The 19136-nt window shown below is 43.9% G+C and overlaps 7 protein-coding genes across 7 annotated transcripts; 2 read left to right on the plus strand and 5 right to left on the minus strand.

The window, feature by feature from the left end:
- Positions 1-89: 89 nt before the first annotated feature.
- O0I10_012016 (uncharacterized protein) lies at positions 90-742 on the minus strand (the record flags this gene model as incomplete). The annotated part of the gene is made up of 3 exons (XM_058491965.1): positions 90-104; positions 201-610; positions 721-742. 3 exons carry the CDS (start codon positions 740-742, stop codon positions 90-92), a joined length of 447 nt encoding a protein of 148 aa, XP_058337259.1.
- A 440-nt stretch (positions 743-1182) lies between these two features.
- O0I10_012017 (calcium/proton exchanger) lies at positions 1183-3225 on the minus strand (the record flags this gene model as incomplete). Its single annotated transcript, XM_058491966.1, has 11 exons — positions 1183-1260; positions 1323-1581; positions 1718-1792; positions 1860-1913; positions 1980-2050; positions 2121-2141; positions 2221-2396; positions 2493-2556; positions 2657-2694; positions 2790-2918; positions 2991-3225. 11 exons carry the CDS (start codon positions 3223-3225, stop codon positions 1183-1185), a joined length of 1200 nt encoding a protein of 399 aa, XP_058337260.1.
- Positions 3226-7805: 4580 nt separating this feature from the next.
- Positions 7806-9671, plus strand: O0I10_012018 (uncharacterized protein; the record flags this gene model as incomplete). The annotated part of the gene is made up of 6 exons (XM_058491967.1): positions 7806-8053; positions 8123-8196; positions 8259-8418; positions 8472-8591; positions 8654-9175; positions 9248-9671. 6 exons carry the CDS (start codon positions 7806-7808, stop codon positions 9669-9671), a joined length of 1548 nt encoding a protein of 515 aa, XP_058337261.1.
- A 1800-nt stretch (positions 9672-11471) lies between these two features.
- On the minus strand, positions 11472-11672 carry O0I10_012019 (uncharacterized protein; the record flags this gene model as incomplete). The annotated part of the gene is made up of 1 exon (XM_058491968.1): positions 11472-11672. One exon carries the CDS (start codon positions 11670-11672, stop codon positions 11472-11474), a length of 201 nt encoding a protein of 66 aa, XP_058337262.1.
- A 530-nt stretch (positions 11673-12202) lies between these two features.
- O0I10_012020 (uncharacterized protein) lies at positions 12203-14209 on the minus strand (the record flags this gene model as incomplete). The annotated part of the gene is made up of 3 exons (XM_058491969.1): positions 12203-12735; positions 12827-13403; positions 13481-14209. 3 exons carry the CDS (start codon positions 14207-14209, stop codon positions 12203-12205), a joined length of 1839 nt encoding a protein of 612 aa, XP_058337263.1.
- A 2024-nt stretch (positions 14210-16233) lies between these two features.
- Positions 16234-17262, minus strand: O0I10_012021 (uncharacterized protein; the record flags this gene model as incomplete). Its single annotated transcript, XM_058491970.1, has 1 exon — positions 16234-17262. The coding sequence occupies one exon, from the start codon at positions 17260-17262 to the stop codon at positions 16234-16236; it is 1029 nt and encodes a 342-aa protein (XP_058337264.1).
- A 193-nt stretch (positions 17263-17455) lies between these two features.
- On the plus strand, positions 17456-18826 carry O0I10_012022 (uncharacterized protein; the record flags this gene model as incomplete). The annotated part of the gene is made up of 9 exons (XM_058491971.1): positions 17456-17516; positions 17600-17671; positions 17727-17893; positions 17971-18163; positions 18236-18253; positions 18309-18407; positions 18475-18490; positions 18547-18652; positions 18716-18826. 9 exons carry the CDS (start codon positions 17456-17458, stop codon positions 18824-18826), a joined length of 843 nt encoding a protein of 280 aa, XP_058337265.1.
- Positions 18827-19136: the final 310 nt, after the last annotated feature.

Below are 19136 nucleotides of genomic sequence, written 5' to 3' on the forward strand. Positions count from 1 at the left end.
CGTTAACGTTGCCAACATAACAAACAAACGTGTAATACAAAAAGGCGACACTTTTATTGCCATATCCCATTTCAACCGTGATAAACGCTTTAGATGAGACCGATCTATATTAGAGACATACGTTAGCATCTTGTTTTGCGATTGAACATCATCCCACACATCCCATTATCATGCCCCTTTCCAACCCTATTAAAGCTTACCTTGTTGGCAACATCCAAGGCATCAGCATCGGCAGTCAAGCGAACGAAAGCCTTCTTCTTGCCATCAGGGCGGATAAGAGTGTTGACTTGGAGAGCTTGGACATCATAGAGACGCTTGACAGCATCCTTGATTTGGTTCTTGTTGGACTTGATGTCGACCAAGAAAGTCAAGGTGTTGGTCTCCTCGAGCTTCTTCATGGCGGTCTCGGTGTTCAAGGGGTACTGAATGACACGGTACTGATCCATGCGAGGCAAGTGGGGAACAGACTTGCGGGCATATTTGGGCTTACGAGCCAAACGCAAAGTCTTGGGCAAGTGGAAGTGAGTCGAGGTGCGAACCTTGCGAACCGATTTGCCTTGCACACCCTTGAGGGCGGCCTTCTTGGCAGCGAGGGCTTTGTCCTTGGGAGCTAATCCACCGATTCATCCATCCATCCATTGATCAGTATTTTCATTCATCCAATGCATCTTTGAATGCATCCATGCATCCATTCTCATTGTATCGTTGTAGAATACTCACAAGTCTTGCTCTTGGGCGCCATGGGATTAGTTTCAAGGGAAGAGGGAGTTTCTCAGTATCGTGTTGCAACAGCCTAATCGACCACCCGCATTGCGGACTTTTTTTTTGGTTGCCGGCTTCCATCGCCTACTGGCTGTTTTCTAATAATCCCATTCACTGTTGCCATGATACGCTTGCTATGATACGCTTACACACATCCACCCATATTATCTTATCATGCAACAAGACTATTACGTTTTCAATAGAAGTAAAAGGTTTCATTTGAATAACCTGAGAATAAAAGTAACACGATAGATATGATGGTTGATAAACAACATGTCTTTTGCTATTCGAATGTACACTTAGGATGAATACTCGATATATGAATATGAACATGATAAAAGATGACAAGGGTAAAAAAGGGGAGAGAACAGACAAGGTATTGGTATGCTTAGGTAGAAAACAAAAACAGGGTGGGTGTATTTAGTGGAGTCGCAAGCCATTGCTGAGGGATGTTACAGGATGGAACCAGAATGCAAGAGAGATAATGGTATACGAGGCCTAGGCACAAACATTAGTCTCCATCACCATTCATTGCATCACACAAATTTATAGCTTCTTACCAATAACAAAACACCTTCAAGCCAGTTGGAGCGGCCATCCTGAATCAGGTAGTTGACAACAAACACGCTGGCAAAGAGAACGACTGTTTCAAAATCTTCAAAGAAGAGTGTCATTGGCTGATCAAAGATCCATCCTGCAATTACAAGCACGGGAGTGACGAACAAGCCAATTTGAAGGGATGAAGAAATAGCGATATTGATGCTGAGGTTCATCTTGTTCTTCATAGCAAATGTAACAGAGCTCACATGTTCGGCCGCACTAAAAAACAATGATCGTCGTCATCAATTGCGCTGTTCTCATGATGCTGCTACTCCACAAACACACACAAAATTGGGCGATCTGGCCACTCCCCCAAACACCAAGTCCATGTTTTCAAAGGAATTGTCACACTTACTTTCCAACAATAGGCAAGAGAATGACACCGACAAACGTCTCGTTGATTTCCCACTGGTCGACTACGCCTTCAATACTGCATAGCAACTTGGTATTAGTTTCCATGGCAACTTGAATCAACTTTACAATGCAATGATACTCACGCTCCAACCAAAAAGTCCGCATGAACCGAGACTAGACCAGCAATTGCCAAGAGACTAAATGCGAGTGTTAGATGTATGATGCATTTTAAAAGGACCACCCGTAATCGAATGGCTACTCACGAGAGAAGCGAAAATGTCATTGTAGTTTGGGGCTCTTCTTCATCATCCTCACTCTCATCACCATCATCATACTACAAGAAATAGAAATTAAGGCAACGTCAATATTGGGACTAGGTGGGTTGACAATTGCTTGGTGTTTACCTGGTGACGGTGGGTCTTGAGCTAGAGAAACAAAAACATGGATTAGTTGTGATACAAAGGATGATGATGAAAATGCTGCTAGGTGGGATTCTTTACATACCTGGAAAAAGAGGGACAAGCCATAGACGATGAGCAAAACAATAGCAGTGCCATGGGATAGGTTCAGCACACCAATCTCAGTATCCTTTGCGGAGGCAACAGCAGTGCCAGCAAAAGCAGCAGGTACAAGCAATGACAAGGTAGTGATGGCCAAAAGCGAAGAGGATGTTTGTGCAGCTGATGATGAAAAAAAAAGTTAGCATCACGTGCAGTACACAAAGGGGGGATATTATTGAGGGGGGAGGGGGCAATGCGCCCTTGTTGCAAACAAACCTGTCATACTGAATTGTTGATCAATTCGGCCAGCACCACCCAACAAGAAGCAAAAGCCGAGTACCTATCATTATCATGTGGTGAATACATTGCCATATGATACATGCAAGTCATTGGGCATTATAGTGGGCATTGACGTGTGTAGGTGAGTAATTTTTCCATACCAGTAAAATATTAGACAAAATCGAGCCCATGACGGATGCTAAGTAGATCATGTAACACACATGTCAGTTTTTTTTGCCATCGTCCTCGGTAACCAGCTATCAGCACAAAATAGTAACACAAAGGGATACCCACCTTGAACAACACGGATCAAACCATCTTTGAGAGCAATAACGCCAAGAATCAGCTCCACGACATTGCCAAATGTAGCATTTAGTAATGCGCCAATGGTGGGTCCAGACATCATGGCTAATTCTTCCGTGGCTATCAAATTGATATGGGAACCAAAATGCATGAGCTTCTCATGTTAGGGTTATACATCTCCATGATACATACCAAATCCCAGGAGTTTTGCGAGTGGCATAATGGCCATGAAATTGAGACTGAAAACAACGGTATCTGGTGCACCACCATAAGAGAATGCCAATGATAGCGGTACAAAGATGAGCAGCAAATTGAATTTGGAGGAAAAGAAGAGCGCCTTGAGTGATCCACTAATCGTGGGTTTGTCTTGGGCTGAATGTGAGACTGAGTTGGGAAGCAGTGGGGAGCTTTCGGTATTGATGGCCATGACCACGAAGTGAGCGATGTGGTGTTGTAAAGTAAAAGAGAGAAAGAAAGTTAAAGAAAGGTGCACATCAAAGAAATCTCGATGTTTACATATACTTATGGAACGCTACTTTCGAACTTTCGGCCAAGAAAACATTGTGCGTGCCACTATACTAGAACGCCCATTATAGCAAAAGGAAATCTAACCATGCGGCATACATAGGTGTGGTTCTAACAAGGCTACTAGAAATCAACATGCAGCACAACACAACAACGGCTGATGCTGCTGGGATTATCATTTCCAATCAACGGATGAACGAGGAGCAAACAAGGAAACCTATTTGGTATACGACGTGGATGTGCGTTCTCAAAACTGCAAGTCGACACAAACGAAGGAACATTCTACATGCCAAAGTACGATTGCATTGTTTATTCTTCAAACATCTAGGGAGGAAAATCATTTTCGTTTCGAGCAATAAACAAGTTGTTTCATACATCATCTCGCTAATGAACCCGTATCACATGGTTCATGTATATCACTTATACCAGAGAAAGAAACCAACAGCGAGCAACATCTCTCTCTTCGTGAACAAATGGCATCATATGACCCACCGCTCGTGTATGCGTTGTCCTTTGCCTTCATTGCATGAGGTTTTACTTGCCGCCATCTACCACCCACTCCTTCATCGTTGACCCAAGATTCAATATGCACTGCTATATACCTATCGTGTGAAATGCAAACGATGCCAAGGTATAGACGTTAAAGAATCCTTCCATACGAAGAGCCCTGAAACCTGCAAGACTTGTATTATGTTTAGATTTGTTGTGTGCTGTTTACAAAAGCAAATAAACGTAGCGTCGTCATTCTTTGGCGGGCGCGGTATTTACATGTCGTAGTAGTACCACGACAATCTACGTTACGATCTTGTCAATACGCCGTGATAAAGAAAGCACTAGAATTCGCTTGGCCTCGTGCACATGAAAAGCCAAGGTGATGGTGAAGCAGCAACTATTGGATTAAACCACAAATGTGATGATCGTCTCCAACAAGATGATCCCTATATAGGTACTCCTAGGCTAGATTGAAGAAGTATCTTAATTCATGCTCTAGCAAGCTATCCTTGATTGGCATACCAAGGCTAATTTTAATGCATAGAGGATGATCGTCGCCTCCATTGGTACTTTAGATCTTCCGATATCTCATTCCACGTGCCTGTTGCTACCATAATAATGAGATGAGAGATGCCGAGATTAACCTGCAGGAAGCATAACCATCCCTGGTTTTATGATTTTCCTTAAACAATGAGCTTGCCCCCTTATCGCAATCATAGCATGGTTTTCGAAAAAGACCTTTTCAGCTGGCCCCTAGCATCGATAATGCACCATCCATTTCATCATGCTCCTTCATTGTTTTGTTTTTGGTCAATTGGATCTTGTCAATGTTGATAGATCGTATTCTTTGTAGAAGGTTGGAGCTTCGAATTAGCACTTGGCGATTTTAACCGAGCTACTAGCATGCTCCACCTTTATCATCTCCTTACTTTTTTCATTACAGCATGCCCAATGAATAGCTTTCATTATCCAGTTATGGCTGTGCGGTATACAATGGTCTATGCTACGGCTCCTTAACTACAGCTTGGAATAATCAAAGATACAGCCCGGCTTATCTTTATTCATGTATACGATGCGGCTGCACTATACCACGTGAGATAGGGTGCAGCTGCATATATATAAAAACTTGATGGAACATTCGCAGCATGCTGATAGGATGAAGCCCACTCTGATGGCTTTGATTACAATGGCCCTTCATTGGTAATTTGACTAGCAATGGCTATTGCATTCATCCGAGTACCACAGGTTGGTGATAGTAATGGTATGCATAATTGCATGGTAGCCGTATAGTAGTTTTCACGCACGCACCACCTTTTCACGCCAAAGTTGTTATGTGTGTATGCATGTGTTTTCGGTGACGATGGTTTTTTGTGTTACAACGGGGAGGTGTTGAGCGAATTCCAAGCAGAAACATCCATAAACTTGGCTGCATAAGAAAAGACAAACGTGTGGATAGTCGGCTGCAGGGCGATCTTTTGTTTGTAATCCAATGACGCGTACGACAATTTCACCTCTACTAGCTATCTACTACAATCACCCATTTCAATGACGATTACATAGACGCCACAACCATAGGGTGTGTGATCGTTTATCTCCTTAAAAAGATAACTTGTCAACCAATGCAAACGTAAAACATAGCAAATAGAATACGTGTCTTGTATGTGTATATAGGATGACAGGACGAGAGAGAAAGTTTGGACGTTTAGTATTTGGGATGAGGCTAAAAGAACCTGAAACGTATGCGTTTGCATGACTGTGACACGGCACACCATGCGATTACCAGCAAAGGATATGGCGTAAACTTTGTCTTTTCCCTTCCGGCTCTTTTATGTATACATTGGTACTTGGCTTCGTTGCGGTGAAAACGGGCATAACATACAGGGTACACACTCCATGGCAAAATCGCCATGGGGTACATGACACACACATCCTCTCTCTCTTAGGTGAGGGTACGTGATAAACAAACACGCGCTTTTGGTTGCAAGGTTGACATGGGTAAGCCACACGAGTTTTCCTTGTGTTGCAAAGGGTACTCATGATCGCGAATATAAAAGGATGTGTCATTGGGCACATCTTCTTTTCTTTTCTTTACGCGTTTTTTTGAGTTCATCTCCACCCGGTATGTTATCCTTTATCCAACTTTTCGTTGTCAACTACATCCATTACTTTTCCACATTGCTTACAATCACTGTTATCAAATATAGGCCTTCTCCCTCTGCGTGCGCGTTCGCTGGCTGGGTGGGTGATAGATTGCGTCGCTTATGGATGGGGTGTAGTCCGACTCTGCCTCCTCCACCGGGGGGCGGGGTCGGCTTTTGTTGGTGTTCTTATCTATCCGGGCGTCTTCTGGAGTTCCTTGGTTGTCAAAATCTACTCGCTTTCAAGACATTACACTATTCACTCCTTTGTCATTGTGTTTGCCTCTCACATGGCTGTGCAAATCATGTCGTTTTCAATTAAAATCTCAAACTTTTAAAACCCTGTAATCCATCGTATGTATAGTCTTACTCTCAGCGTCATGATGATCATTATGCAAAGCATGCAAACCTAAGATGGCTGATGAAACAAAATGATTTACATGCCATCAACGTCTTAATCTTTTTGTCCTTTGTACATCCCCATGTCTTGAAAACCATTCATCAGCTCTCCCTTTATCACCTTGTTTGATCCCCTCCTCACGCATGTTCTCTTTCAGAACCTGTAAGCAGCCAACGTGCTCATAAAGTCATCCTTTTACTGTCACATCCATCTCTTTTTGACACTTGATAACCACTTGTGCCACGTTAGCCCTTTCAACCCATTCAATGCAGAGAGATTGCGTGCTCACAACTTCCACAAAGGCATCCAGCTCACCCCAAATCAAAACCGTATAACGTATCCACATGTAAAACATACCCCATCCACCAGCTTTCCAGCAATCCGAACACTTTTCCCCCCTCTTTTTCCATCATGCTGACGTCGTATTAATTGCTTGTGAATAATCCTCGTAAATAGTAAACGCAAGGAAGGTGATGCAGGGAAATGATACAAGAGCATAAAAAGTTGTCTAAAACAAAAGGATCTCCTGCATTCGATAGCCAGCAAATCAAGCGTGCCAACAGCATCTCGCAAGGTTCGAAGTCGCTGCCAAAGGAAATGACCCATGGATCGTTTGGACCCTTTCGACATTCATCGGCTGGAAGTAGCTGCAATAGAGGACCCTGGATGGGACGATCAGACGAGTATAACTTTTCAAGCTCTCCAATGCGCCCAAGGAACAATACTCAATGCCGTGCTTTCACTCAATGTCGACGTTCATCTGCAAGTGATGCTGCCATCTCACTGACATTGGGTTGTCCAGGTGAAAGCTGGTTTGAAGCAACAACCTCTCTATTCTGAGCCCGAAACGTAATCGATCTAGCATTGCCGATGGCCCCTTCAGGAGGTACCTCTTTGTCTGCATCTTTTATTTTGCCGCTTTTGTGCTTAAGGTTTGTAACTTTCTTATGTCGATAGAGTAGGACACTATAAGATAGTGCTTTTAGTACCCCTAATTAAAGCGTATGGATACCTCAAAGACCCTTTGTGCCAAGGATGATGAATGTCAACTTTTGCTGTTGCACCATGAACACAGCTAGTCATTTTCGTGTCCCCGAAAGTTTTTCCTTTCATATTGAAAAACGCATGTGATTTTACCCCATTGCCAAAAACGCAACAAAGGATCATTTGCCTGATGCAGATGAGAGAATCCAGTTCACACAGCCATCATCTGCCTTCCCACGTCATTAGCAATCGAAATTGATAATGATTCACAGTATCATCATCTTTTTTTTCCTCGATGGGGTAGCATTCCATCTGCGTTGTCAAGGTTACACGAATCAGATCGTTGATAAGCTGTATGCACGTTGACCCGTTTTGATTCAGTTTTCCCCCGCATTCGTTGTCTTCTTTTTGCTTTTCTCTTTTTCTCCCTAACTCTCTCCCTCTCTTCATTATTCTTTCTTCTTTTCCATGTCACCATTGACAGATATCAGCGAGCAGCTATCAACAACAGGCAAGGTGGGCCTTGCGAGCGCTGGCGTATTGGCTCTTTTGATGGCCAAGTATCCAGACAGAGCTATCTTTGACGAGTACCGTGAAGGTATTCCCCATCGTAAAGGCGTGCCATTGTTGGGAATGCTTCCAATCGTTCTTTCCAACCGATATCGATTGCATGACTTGCAACTGGATAACTTTGAAAGTCTCGATTCGTTGACTGTGTATGTTGGTGGTGCCTCTGAAAGTGCGCTATGACTCGAGTGAAACTTACCTGCATTTGTGTTACGTAGAACTTCATCGAGTTTTGGTGTCAAGCGAAGAATTTTTACAATCAATCCAGAGAACGTTGAACATGTGCTTAAAAGTAAGGATCATTGTATCAATTACAATACACACATGCCACAACATGCTTACACGCACCTTTAGATAACTTTGAAAATTATGCTAAAGGACCACAGCTACAAGCCGCTATGCACGATCTTTTGGGACATGGTATCTTTAATGCCAATGGTGCCCAATGGCGTTTCCAACGAAAGGCTGCCAGCTTTATTTTCTCAGTCAAAAACTTCCGTGACCACTTTACAGAGTAAGCATGAACCCCAATGCCCCAACATGTTCGGTTGCTAATATTGTGCATAGCGTGTTTGTGCAAGAGATGCAATACGTAACGGATCATATTCTTGATTCAGCTGCCAAAAACCATCGAGTGGTCGATTTCCATGATCTCATGTACAAGTTTACATTGGATTCATTTGTGCTGTAAGTGTATAATTATTCAACATCATATGCTATCTGCAATAGTAGCCTGACACATCACGTAGTCTCGGATTCGGTGTAAAGTTGCATGGCTTGCAGCAGGAGAAGCAGGTCGAATTCGCGCAATCCTTTGATGTATGCCAACACAAAGCATCGTGGCGTGTAGCTTTCCCATTCTGGAAATCGTATGAAGCGTTGCAGTCTGTATTTGTACCTTGGCGCAAGGGCCCGTCACATCATCTTAAGGTGGTCGACGACTTTGCTTTCAAGGTTATTAAGGAGCGTCGTCAACAAATGGCTGAGGGTCACACATTCAAAGATCTGCTATCCCGTTTCATGAACACAAGAGATGAAAATGGCGAGTTACTTGATGATCGTGGATTACGTGATATCATCATCAACTTTATTATTGCTGGTCGTGACACTACTGCTCAAGCATTATCGTGGACATTTTATAATCTCATGTTGCATCCACGTGTGGAGAAGAAGCTGGTTGATGAGATTTTTGAACATGTAAATGCCGATCTTGAAAGCGACTCACCTGCATTGTATGAAGCTATCAAGGACATGCCATATGCCCATGCTGTGTAAGTATGATGATGATGATGGGTACACACATAAACATGTCGCACACATGACCAACCTATATGCATACATAGTCTTTATGAAGTGCTACGCCTATTCCCATCAGTACCAGGAAATCAAAAATATGCGCTCAATGACGATGTATTACCGGATGGCACCCATGTTCAAGCTGGCGATTACGTAACGTGGCATCCTTATGCAATGGGTCGCTCTACTAAGCTATGGGGTGCTGATGCCAAGAGCTTCAAGCCTGAGCGTTGGTTCAATGAAGATGGTCAACTTAAGCGTGAGTCTCAAGGACAATGGCCAGCATTCCATGCAGGCCCTCGTGTATGCTTAGGTCAACAACTTGCCACATTGGAGTCGCTCGTGGCCATTGTGATGTTGCTACGTCGATACAAGTTTACGCTTGCACATGATCAAGAGGTCACCTATATCACTTCTCTCACATTACCCATGAAGAATGGTATCAAGGTCTTTGTTGAAAAGCGACAATAAATTCAAATTAACTTATGCTTACCTAAACATGGTGTCACAGCAACCGGTGGGTGGGATGGGCTCCTGTGGTTGCTGGGATGCAAAAATACAAATACGCGTCAGCAATCGCCTGTAGATCTAATTCTTTGTTCGCTTTGTTTATCCACAAGGCAAGCTCACCTATGATGATAACCATCCTTGTACTCCGAGCAATCGAGTGGTGTGTCCTCGGATACGCCATCTGCTTTTGCGATGCAGAGAACTTTGTTGGCCAAAAAGATGGGCGTGTGCTGCATCTGCTCATGCGTCTGTCGCATTCTGATTCGAGCTCATTGCTACGTGCTAGTGAACAAGGCGACTCTCCTCACACGATTGTATCCAAGGTCTGTTGTATATATTGAGTCTTATGATAGTGGAAATGGCTGTTGGGGTATGGGTTATATACGCACATTCACGCACTTGTTTTCAGGTAGTGATGGTATTATTCATTGTTGCCATGGACGGGGTCGACTTGGATACAGTAGCTACAAGCTTTCTTGATATATATAAAGGTTCCAATCAACCATGACATTATGCTTTATTTAAAACGCTCAACACTGTGGGGCTTTCAATATGCTCGTCGAGGAGTTGTGGTTCTTGGTGGTTCTATTGTGGACACAGCTAATGGGATGATGACATTTGATACTGGTGGATGGGCTGGAATTGCTTGAATTGCTGGGAGCACAATCCATAGGTGACATCTTGTAATTAAGTAATTCGTCGCACTCTTATCGTTGTGGATTCGGTGGTTAATGCCATTTCAGGGTTGTAGCCTGGCTTGTGAGAGTGGACTATCGCATCTTTTGATAACAAGGTGCCATCTTAATGTTTGACCATTAATACATCCAATGCATCAACAATGACCATTTTCTCATTGAGTATCATAATGTTGCTTTTATTGACCATTTCTACCCTAAAAGTGTCGTCTTACTATCCGGCTGTAAGCAGCAATACATAGCTAAACGCGTAGTTGTAGGCGAGATCAGATATAGTACACCACGTAATCCATGCGTTCATTGCATCAGAAGCTTGTGTATCCTTGTATACATATCCAAATGCGTCCTTAAGCAAGCTGTTTGGGAGACCAGCTGCCAAATGATTCACCACGCTTGTACATGAAAAATCTTGAATCTCATCCGAATCCACTGAGCAACCTTATCAGGGATGGTGCGTCAGGGAGACGATCGGTTGGAGTCGAATCAGCAGGTTCCAGATAATTACAACCATATCTCCTTCAGCACATTGTCAAGGTCTCCATCAACGTTCGCCAAGAGTATCTCAGCAGGAGTGTGATGATAGTAAAGCTCGTACATACGTTGATCACTTGGTACCGAAAGCATGTCTCAGGTGGGGGCCAATCGAACGAGATGATGTGTTGGATATCCTTGTACTCCTTGCAAAGCGTGTACGTTGATGATAACATCTCCATGATCCACTTGAGCCTGTCCATTACATTCCACATGCCTGGATAGAATAAGAAAACACGAACGCCATATCCTTCTTCTGGTTGATCATGGAAGGAAGAGGATGCTTGTGTACGAAAGAAGATGCTGATCAAGAAGGGATGGTCTTTTGGTGCAATACAATGTTGGATGATGTAGTTGACGACTTGTCCGTTGTTGTGTGCGTAGTCGTGTCATTGTTGGATGATACCAGGACGCCTCGTGTAGTGTAATAATGAAATCATAAAACAAAGAAAGCTGAAGGATGGTGAATAAAGAGCTAACGTTGTATACCCATCCCATTACCTTTGAGCAACCCCATTCAAGCCTTCGTACATGATCATGGACCAGTGCTGATGAGTCCTTCCTCATTCTCTGCTTGCATACCAAAGCGTGAACCTCCTCCACTGCCATCATGGTTGCTGGTTGTCGATACCATCCACAAGTCGTTGGTAGCTGTACAAGGATCAATCTGCACACCATGTTTCTTCTTGTCGATAAGGCTCAAGACCACCACTGCAATGCTCTCGCGGCGTGTCATTTGACGTGGGTAAAGGTTGTGGTGTTTGCTCCTATTGGGTTCCTCCAATGTCAGTTTGCAATGGTGCCTTCATGTACGCCTCATTCCATACCTTTCTTATTCTTTTATCCTTCACGGCATTGAGTATCCACGGTCGTTGTCACTGATAAGGAACTTTGAAATGGTGGGTACGTCCATTGGCCGTCATTTGTGTCAAAGGTAAGAATAGCAAAGGAAGAGAATGAACTTTATGCAACGATACACCGCTCTCGATTTAGATATCCTATTTCCCTTCTCGATTTCGGAAGCTCGGGATTGCATTGCACAAGGTTCATAGGCTATGATGACAAGATTCACTCCTATTACGCATGTCGAAAAGAAAAGCAGCTAGAACAATCATAGATGTATTGCATACAAGAAATACAAAGAAAAAGCCTGTTTACAGCATTACAGGCTGATGGTATAAATGACATGAGATCAATGTTGCTGTTGGTGATAGTAAATGATGCTGGTGGGGAATACATAATGATGCACTATGATAAATGTTTTTTTTACAAGGGCCATGCTGCAGGTAAAGGTGATGGTACTTGATTGGAGGCATCAAAGGCAACAGCAGTGTCAAGGTGTTTGGGTGCCTTGTCAAGATGATGATTCCAGGATGGAGACGTGGATGAGAGTGATTTGGTAGTGGAGGGGGATGATGGGAGGCTAGCATCGTTGTTGTTATCTGCACCCGAATCGGCCGATGCTTGTGTTGACGTGGCGTTATATGCATGGACACCTTGATCTGATACAATACCGGCAGTGCTACTGTTGTTTTGTATGGGGGATGGTACCCTAGATGATGATGACGACGACAATGGGGGTTGTTGTTGCTGCTGCGATGATGCTGCATGCCCGTATGCATATGCATACATATTACTATTGCCGTGGGTAGTCGTATCATACATCGTTTCCGATGGCATCGTGAGAGGCTGATGCTGCAAAGATGCCGATGATGATGAAGGGCGATGATGGTGATGGCAATGATGATGAGGTGGATGCCCTAAGGTAACATCTTCCATGTACACATCCATGCTGGATACTATCAATCATGAAAACCAAAAGAATAATAAAAAAAGACATATTGTTTAGATGAATGTGTGTGTGTTTGTTTTTATTGTATCAACAAGTACCTCCTGGTTGAGCGCACGGGCCGCCGCTCGTGGTAGAGCGAGTGGAAAAGCTATCAACAGGTCGCTGGAGTGGATGCATTTGTGGATGATGATGATGATGGTGGTGATGATGATGATGAGGTGTTTGTGGTTGTTGCTGTTGTGTTGGTGATGGATGATAATGACCAAAGTGAGGCCTGTTGTAGTAAGGATAGTAACCATATGTATTTGAAGCAGCAGCAGCAACAGCAGCTGCGTTGGTGGTATGTGGTTGTTGTGGCAACATTGACAAAGCATTTGCATCAGCGGATAAAGAACGACCATCACGGTATCGTCGACCACTAGCGGCAGCTGCAGAAGTTGTGGCACCAGGGTTGAGTGATGATGACCATGATTCAGGACGATAAGGTGAGGGAGCAGGATCACTTCCAGAACGGCTATTACGACCACCACGCATAGACATTGAGTAACGAGAACGGTGTTCAGCTTCAACGGCATTATAGTCAACCACCCAATATGATCCTTTGCCAGGCTCATTAATCGGTCGTGCCACACGTACAAAGCTCTTGTTTAACGAAAGGTTGTGGCGGATAGAGTTCTAAAGTAAAGAAAGAAAATGAGTAACATTGAAAATGATTTTGACACAAAACGTTATTCACACACACACACACACACCTTCCAACCAGTGCCAGCTGTGCTGTAGTAAGGATAGTGTTCAATCACCCACTGGTAAATTTCACTCAAAGTAAGCTTCTTTTGTGGGCTATTTTCGATTGCGTATTTGATGAGAGTGGCATATGAGTAAGGTGGCTTGCCCTCGGTATTCTTTTCCACGTGGATGTCCTTGGTTGATGGGGTGCGATGTCGCTTGGGATGTGTAGCAGTGCTGCTGCTGCTTGTGCTTGCTTTTTCACATGATGGTGTGGGTGTTGGTTGTCCATGATATGGCAACTCGTGTGTGGATGATGCCGATGGCGAAATGCTATCTTTAGGAACAGCCGGCAGCTGTTGATGTGGTGTTGGATACATCCATGAGCCATGACCACCCATACTTGCGGCTGAGTAAGAGCTGGTGGTGGAAATGGATCTACGTGAATCCATGTCATCATGATGTGTATTGTTGTGGTCAAGCATGCTAAGGCTTCCACCATTAGGTTCAGGCAAATCGGTTGCAGCAAAGTGGGCTGCTGCTGCGGACATTGGATTGACAGCCGCTGTTGTGATGGGTGGTAGCTGTGTATAAAAGCCTTGATTTGTGCTATTGGTTGTAGGTGTCGAGACATTGTTATGATGATGGGTGGTGGCAGTAGCTGCTGCCGCTGCTGCTGCTGCAGGATCGGCTTGATGGGTTCCGAAAGGATGGGGTGCTGGTGCTGGTGGTTGTGAATACATTGGGCCGTGCATAGTCTACACACACATCGAAATGGTATCAGTGATCAATGCTCTTCTGGAAAAGTTCGTAAAGTATGTAAGGTGTGTACCATTGGCAACAACAAAGGGAGAAAAGCAAGAGGAAGAAATACGTAAATAAACGGCAAGCTTGTTTTAAATGAACAGACGAAACGGGATTAGGGGTTGTGGATGCTTTGGTCAGGTGGCCATTGCCCATTGTGTATGATCCATAATAGCCACCAGCCAATCTCACTCATTCCTGATTTTGTTGCTGTGGTGCTGGTGTTCCCCTTCCATGTTTGAAATCATGTAGCTCTCGACTGATTTTTTGCATTCAATAGATGCTTTGCCCTGCCGTGTACCTTGCATGCATATTCTCTATCTTCTCTTGGCAAGGATGGTGATCCACAAGAACCTTTTTCTCCCCCAATCCTTTTTGCATGTCTAGTTCCCTGGGTTTCAAAGCATAAAAGGTGGTGAAAATGGTGGTGATGATGCAGTTGTCCTTTTAGCGAAGAGTATCCGTAAATGGGTGTTGCATGCGGCAAAAACTCTATTTTGGCGCGGATACACCATTCTACTTTTTGCCTTACCCGGGATCAACTCCCGAGCCTTCTCGGCTCATTCCACGCCTTTTCCGTTGCACGGCAGTAATCAACGTACCTTTCGCCATGTCGTGTTTCCTTGAACAACGTCGTATGTGCACGGTGCAGCTTATAATGAAAACACGATACAAAGGGGATCCGTTGTGGAGATGAATGCATCAAGTGGCAATAGCGGGGATAGATGGAACCTTCCGCCACATCTCCCACTCAAGCTCTGTTCCCCTTCTTTGCGACAGATAAACAAAAATCTTAATCAAAGACGGAATATGAACGCAACTTGAGAAGAACAAAGAGAGGGAAACATAGCTCATTCCTCCTCTTTTCATAATCTTCCAACAATGGTGCTTACTTTATTATTTGCGGTTTCACCAATGCAGGTATGATAGCCGACACCAACATACACGCACAAAACAACAGCTGAACACATTCACGAAATGTGTGTATATGTATGTACATTTGTGTGCCTCGGGTGTCAGGCGTGGTGCAAATAAAGATCTCTATTTTATTTGGGCGTGTCACTTTCAAGCAAGCAGGAGAGAGAATAACCATACTACAACACGCTGCTACCTGGTGGATTGATGTGTTTCAGCTTTTGCTTGATATGGTCAGATGTATTGGGGGGAGTAGGACAACGGAACGCCTTCATGTTGCAAACAAGGCTGTGTGTTGCTCTGATGCATGACAGGGTGGTTCTTTCTCCGCATGTTGCAATTGTCATGTCAATGCTTGGCTGGCTTGGAGTTTTCATGATGGTTATACAAGGAAAACGCCCATCTCGGAACGGAATACCTGATTATGGAATAGCACCAATCCCACTTGTGGGCCACATGAACAAAAAAGCCATCCCTGTTTCTGCAACAGAGAAAGTCTTTGGGTCGGCATCTTTCCGATCTTGCATCTAGACACTCACACACACGCTCTCTTATCAGCCAACCATGTTGCTTTCTTTGTACAAACGCCGAGGAATCCCCGTTTTATTCTTGTTATGAGAAGGGAGTGAGAGAGAAAAGTGCTAATCACCCGATTGCATAACACTCTTTCGCGTGATACTTGATAAAACCTTCTATTTACACCGAGGATGAAAGGTTGTTGGAAAAAGACCACGGGTTCTTGTTTCCCATCATCACCACCCACAATTCCCCCCTTGAAAGTCAAAATGATATATCATCATCAGCGTGGGATAAACAAAGAGATTGATCAATGGTGTAGATATCCCTAATGAATATGATAAGATCGGCATGTGCCTGGTAATTGTTTAATTGTTGATGGTAAACACACACACACACACACATATATATATACACAAATTTCATCTAATATCGGATATCTATGCTGCCTAAACCGGTGGTCAGTGCGACGATTGAAAACATTCGACCCCAATGCAAATAAAGATATTGGCGGTGGCTGTATTTTGAGGAGGAGATAGTCATATCAAAAGAGAGGATATTGCTCATAGCCGCTGTCATTATCGTTATCGTCATCTTGCTTGATCATACGCCAGTTGGTTTGATAGCGAGCATCTTGAAGGACAAAATGATACCAAAGAGGAGCGACAAATATGGTAGACATATGCCACAAGCTGTGAGCATCAAAGACTCGCCACAGGGGTGGGAAATCAAACACTTCAAGCATAACAGTAGCAGCATTGGCAGCGACATAATAAACTACCCAGTGCTCGTACATGAGTTGTTGCCGATCCATGTCGTTTCTCCTGCATTGCCATGCGACAACCAGATACCAAATAATCCACAGCGCGCCTTGAATAACAGCAATGGTACCACATGCAATCATGTTGTATACATAATTAAATGACACCAATGACATGTACAATACGTGGGCCAAGTACAACAGCATCAATCCACCGGCAATTGTTACTTGATGTTCTCGACGCTCAACACCAAAGATGCGTAGGATGGCGTAATATAGAGAATAGATGATAGTCAAGGCGGCACCAAAGTAATCCAAGCGCTCGGTTAGTGACACATCTCTTGAATGGAAGATGCTGGATTGGATCCATGTGTTGATATTGATGGCAGCATACAGGATGACAAAAGGTCGCATGTACCAGCTTGATGGCGGTATTTCTCGCAGCGCCACCCGCAAGTAATAAAAGTGCACCAATCCGTTGCCAATGGAGAATGCTACTGACGCTGGTTCTTGTATGCCAAACAATCGATAAAATGGCCATTTGCCGTAAAATTGCAGCATGGGTGAGTGCGTATCGGTGTATGCGTGCATGCAATTGTATCCACAATTGTCAGGGCATGTCCAGAAATAGGCTCGTAGGTACAATGGTAAGTTGCTGCTATCGTTGTTGCTATCACAATCTTGCAGGGTGCAGTTTCCCAAACAGTCGATAAACTCGGGCATTTCATCGCCTTCAAGGGCATTGACTCGGCCAAAGCATAGGATTACGACCCATACGAATGCAAAAAGACAATGCACTCGAGACCATGGCATTGCAATGAGCGAAATGAGAGACACAGACAACGTTGACCTCGCCGAAAAACCGAAATGCTGACAATGTCCATGAGTGGTTACACATGGTCGGTGGAAAGAAAAGCCGTGCCGATATCTTTGGTTGTTGAGCTTTCCATGGCTTCCTCCCTTTTACTTTTGTCTCCGCGTATCAACACTTGCCACTGCCACCACAATGAAACCAGCTGCTGCCAATCAGGTCGACAACTTGATGTATCTCGATGACTATATCGATAGTGAGTGCTTTGAAAGAACAAAGCAGACGCTTCTTACGTGATTGGCTCATTGGCTGCTGCTGCTGCTACTCTTTGTTTTCTAGCCATTGAAGCTCTTCCTTTGGAACTGCAACGCAATTTTACACTGCTACGCGAATTGGATGGTTACGCTCAAGGTTAGACAATGACGTCCTTCACAACGAACGCTACGTTGCTTACTCGTCTCAATAGAGCTCGTTGAAAATGTGGCCAAGGAGTCCATTTCGCTGATCAACACCATTCGAGACCTTGATCCCAACGATCGCATCGACAAGCTCAAGCAACTGGGAAGCCTTTTGACAGAAACACTCAAGCGAGGGGAGGAAAAAGTGGCTCTTGCAAAGACAACATTCGATGCTGTATGTCAATAGAGAAGGGTGTTGGGTTGGATGGACATGGTGAATGTATGACTAAATCCATTTATATTTTATTTCAGGTGGAGCGACACTGCAATCGATTGGATGCTGATCTTGTCAAATTTGAAGAAGAAGCACCTTTGGGCCGCGAACGTATCACTGCACAGCCTGGTTTGGCACCATCGGCACGTAGCTTGTTGCGTGAAGTTGCCAGGGACAAAGTTGCACGAGCATATGAACGGGATCGTAAAGAAGGCAAGGTGGATAAACGTGGTGAGTTGATCTGAGATTGGGGTGTGTGTTTGTTATGGGAGCTAACAATCATTCTTTGTTGTTCATCTGCAGATAATACAGCATCCAAGAGTAAGCTATAAATGACGAGGCAATGGATCCAATGGATTAATGGGTTTCTCTTTAGAGCGTAAGTTGAAGGATGGCTCTCCCCCACCTGGATCAATGCGCTCCCAAGCCATGAAGGAATCTAGAATCAAGTTGGATAAGAAGAATATGAATTCTGGTAGGTTGACGATGAATCTCCGCATACGCAACACAGCATTAACCTTGGCATTCATTGGCTCAAACAGGCAAAAAGGTCAAGAAGTATGTCTTTCTTATCACTGGTTCGTAATGATCTTGAGGACTAACCAATTGCAAAGTAGTAGCTCTATTCCAGCCGAATTACCTATCGATCCAAATGAACCCTTGTACTGTTATTGTCAGCAGGTGTCTTATGGCGAGATGGTTGCATGTGATAACACTGATGTAAGTATTTGGGAGGGATGGTCACAGGTATAGCCGTTCTAGGAGTAACGTTTTCTTTCTTAGTGTGAGATTGAATGGTTCCACTTGGCTTGTGTTGATCTCAAAACGGTGCCCAAAGGGAAATGGTATTGCAATAACTGTGTCAGCAAGATGAAAGGCAAGAATCGCAAGTAGTGATCTCCAGGTGCTTCCTTCTCTGTGTACATAGTCATCATCTCCATCCACCACTACTCTCACCCATTTTTCTATTCAACATTCTTTTTGATCTTTTGCTACTCTTTTGTTGTTACTCGCTCTCAACTTTTTATCTTCCTTACTTTGTTTTGCTCGTATACCATACTTTGACTCATAAACGTAACATGAAAAGCTTCTATATATGCGTGATTCTCTCTTGTGTCCTTAAGTCAATATCATGGCTCGTGAAAAGAATTGTGCGATGCGCTGTCGATTTCGTAGTAATCATAACGGCAAAGCAGACTTGAAG

The sequence above is a fragment of the Lichtheimia ornata genome, assembly GCF_029851405.1.
Source record: "Lichtheimia ornata isolate CBS 291.66 chromosome Unknown scaffold00108, whole genome shotgun sequence".
NCBI lineage: Eukaryota > Fungi > Mucoromycota > Mucoromycetes > Mucorales > Lichtheimiaceae > Lichtheimia > Lichtheimia ornata.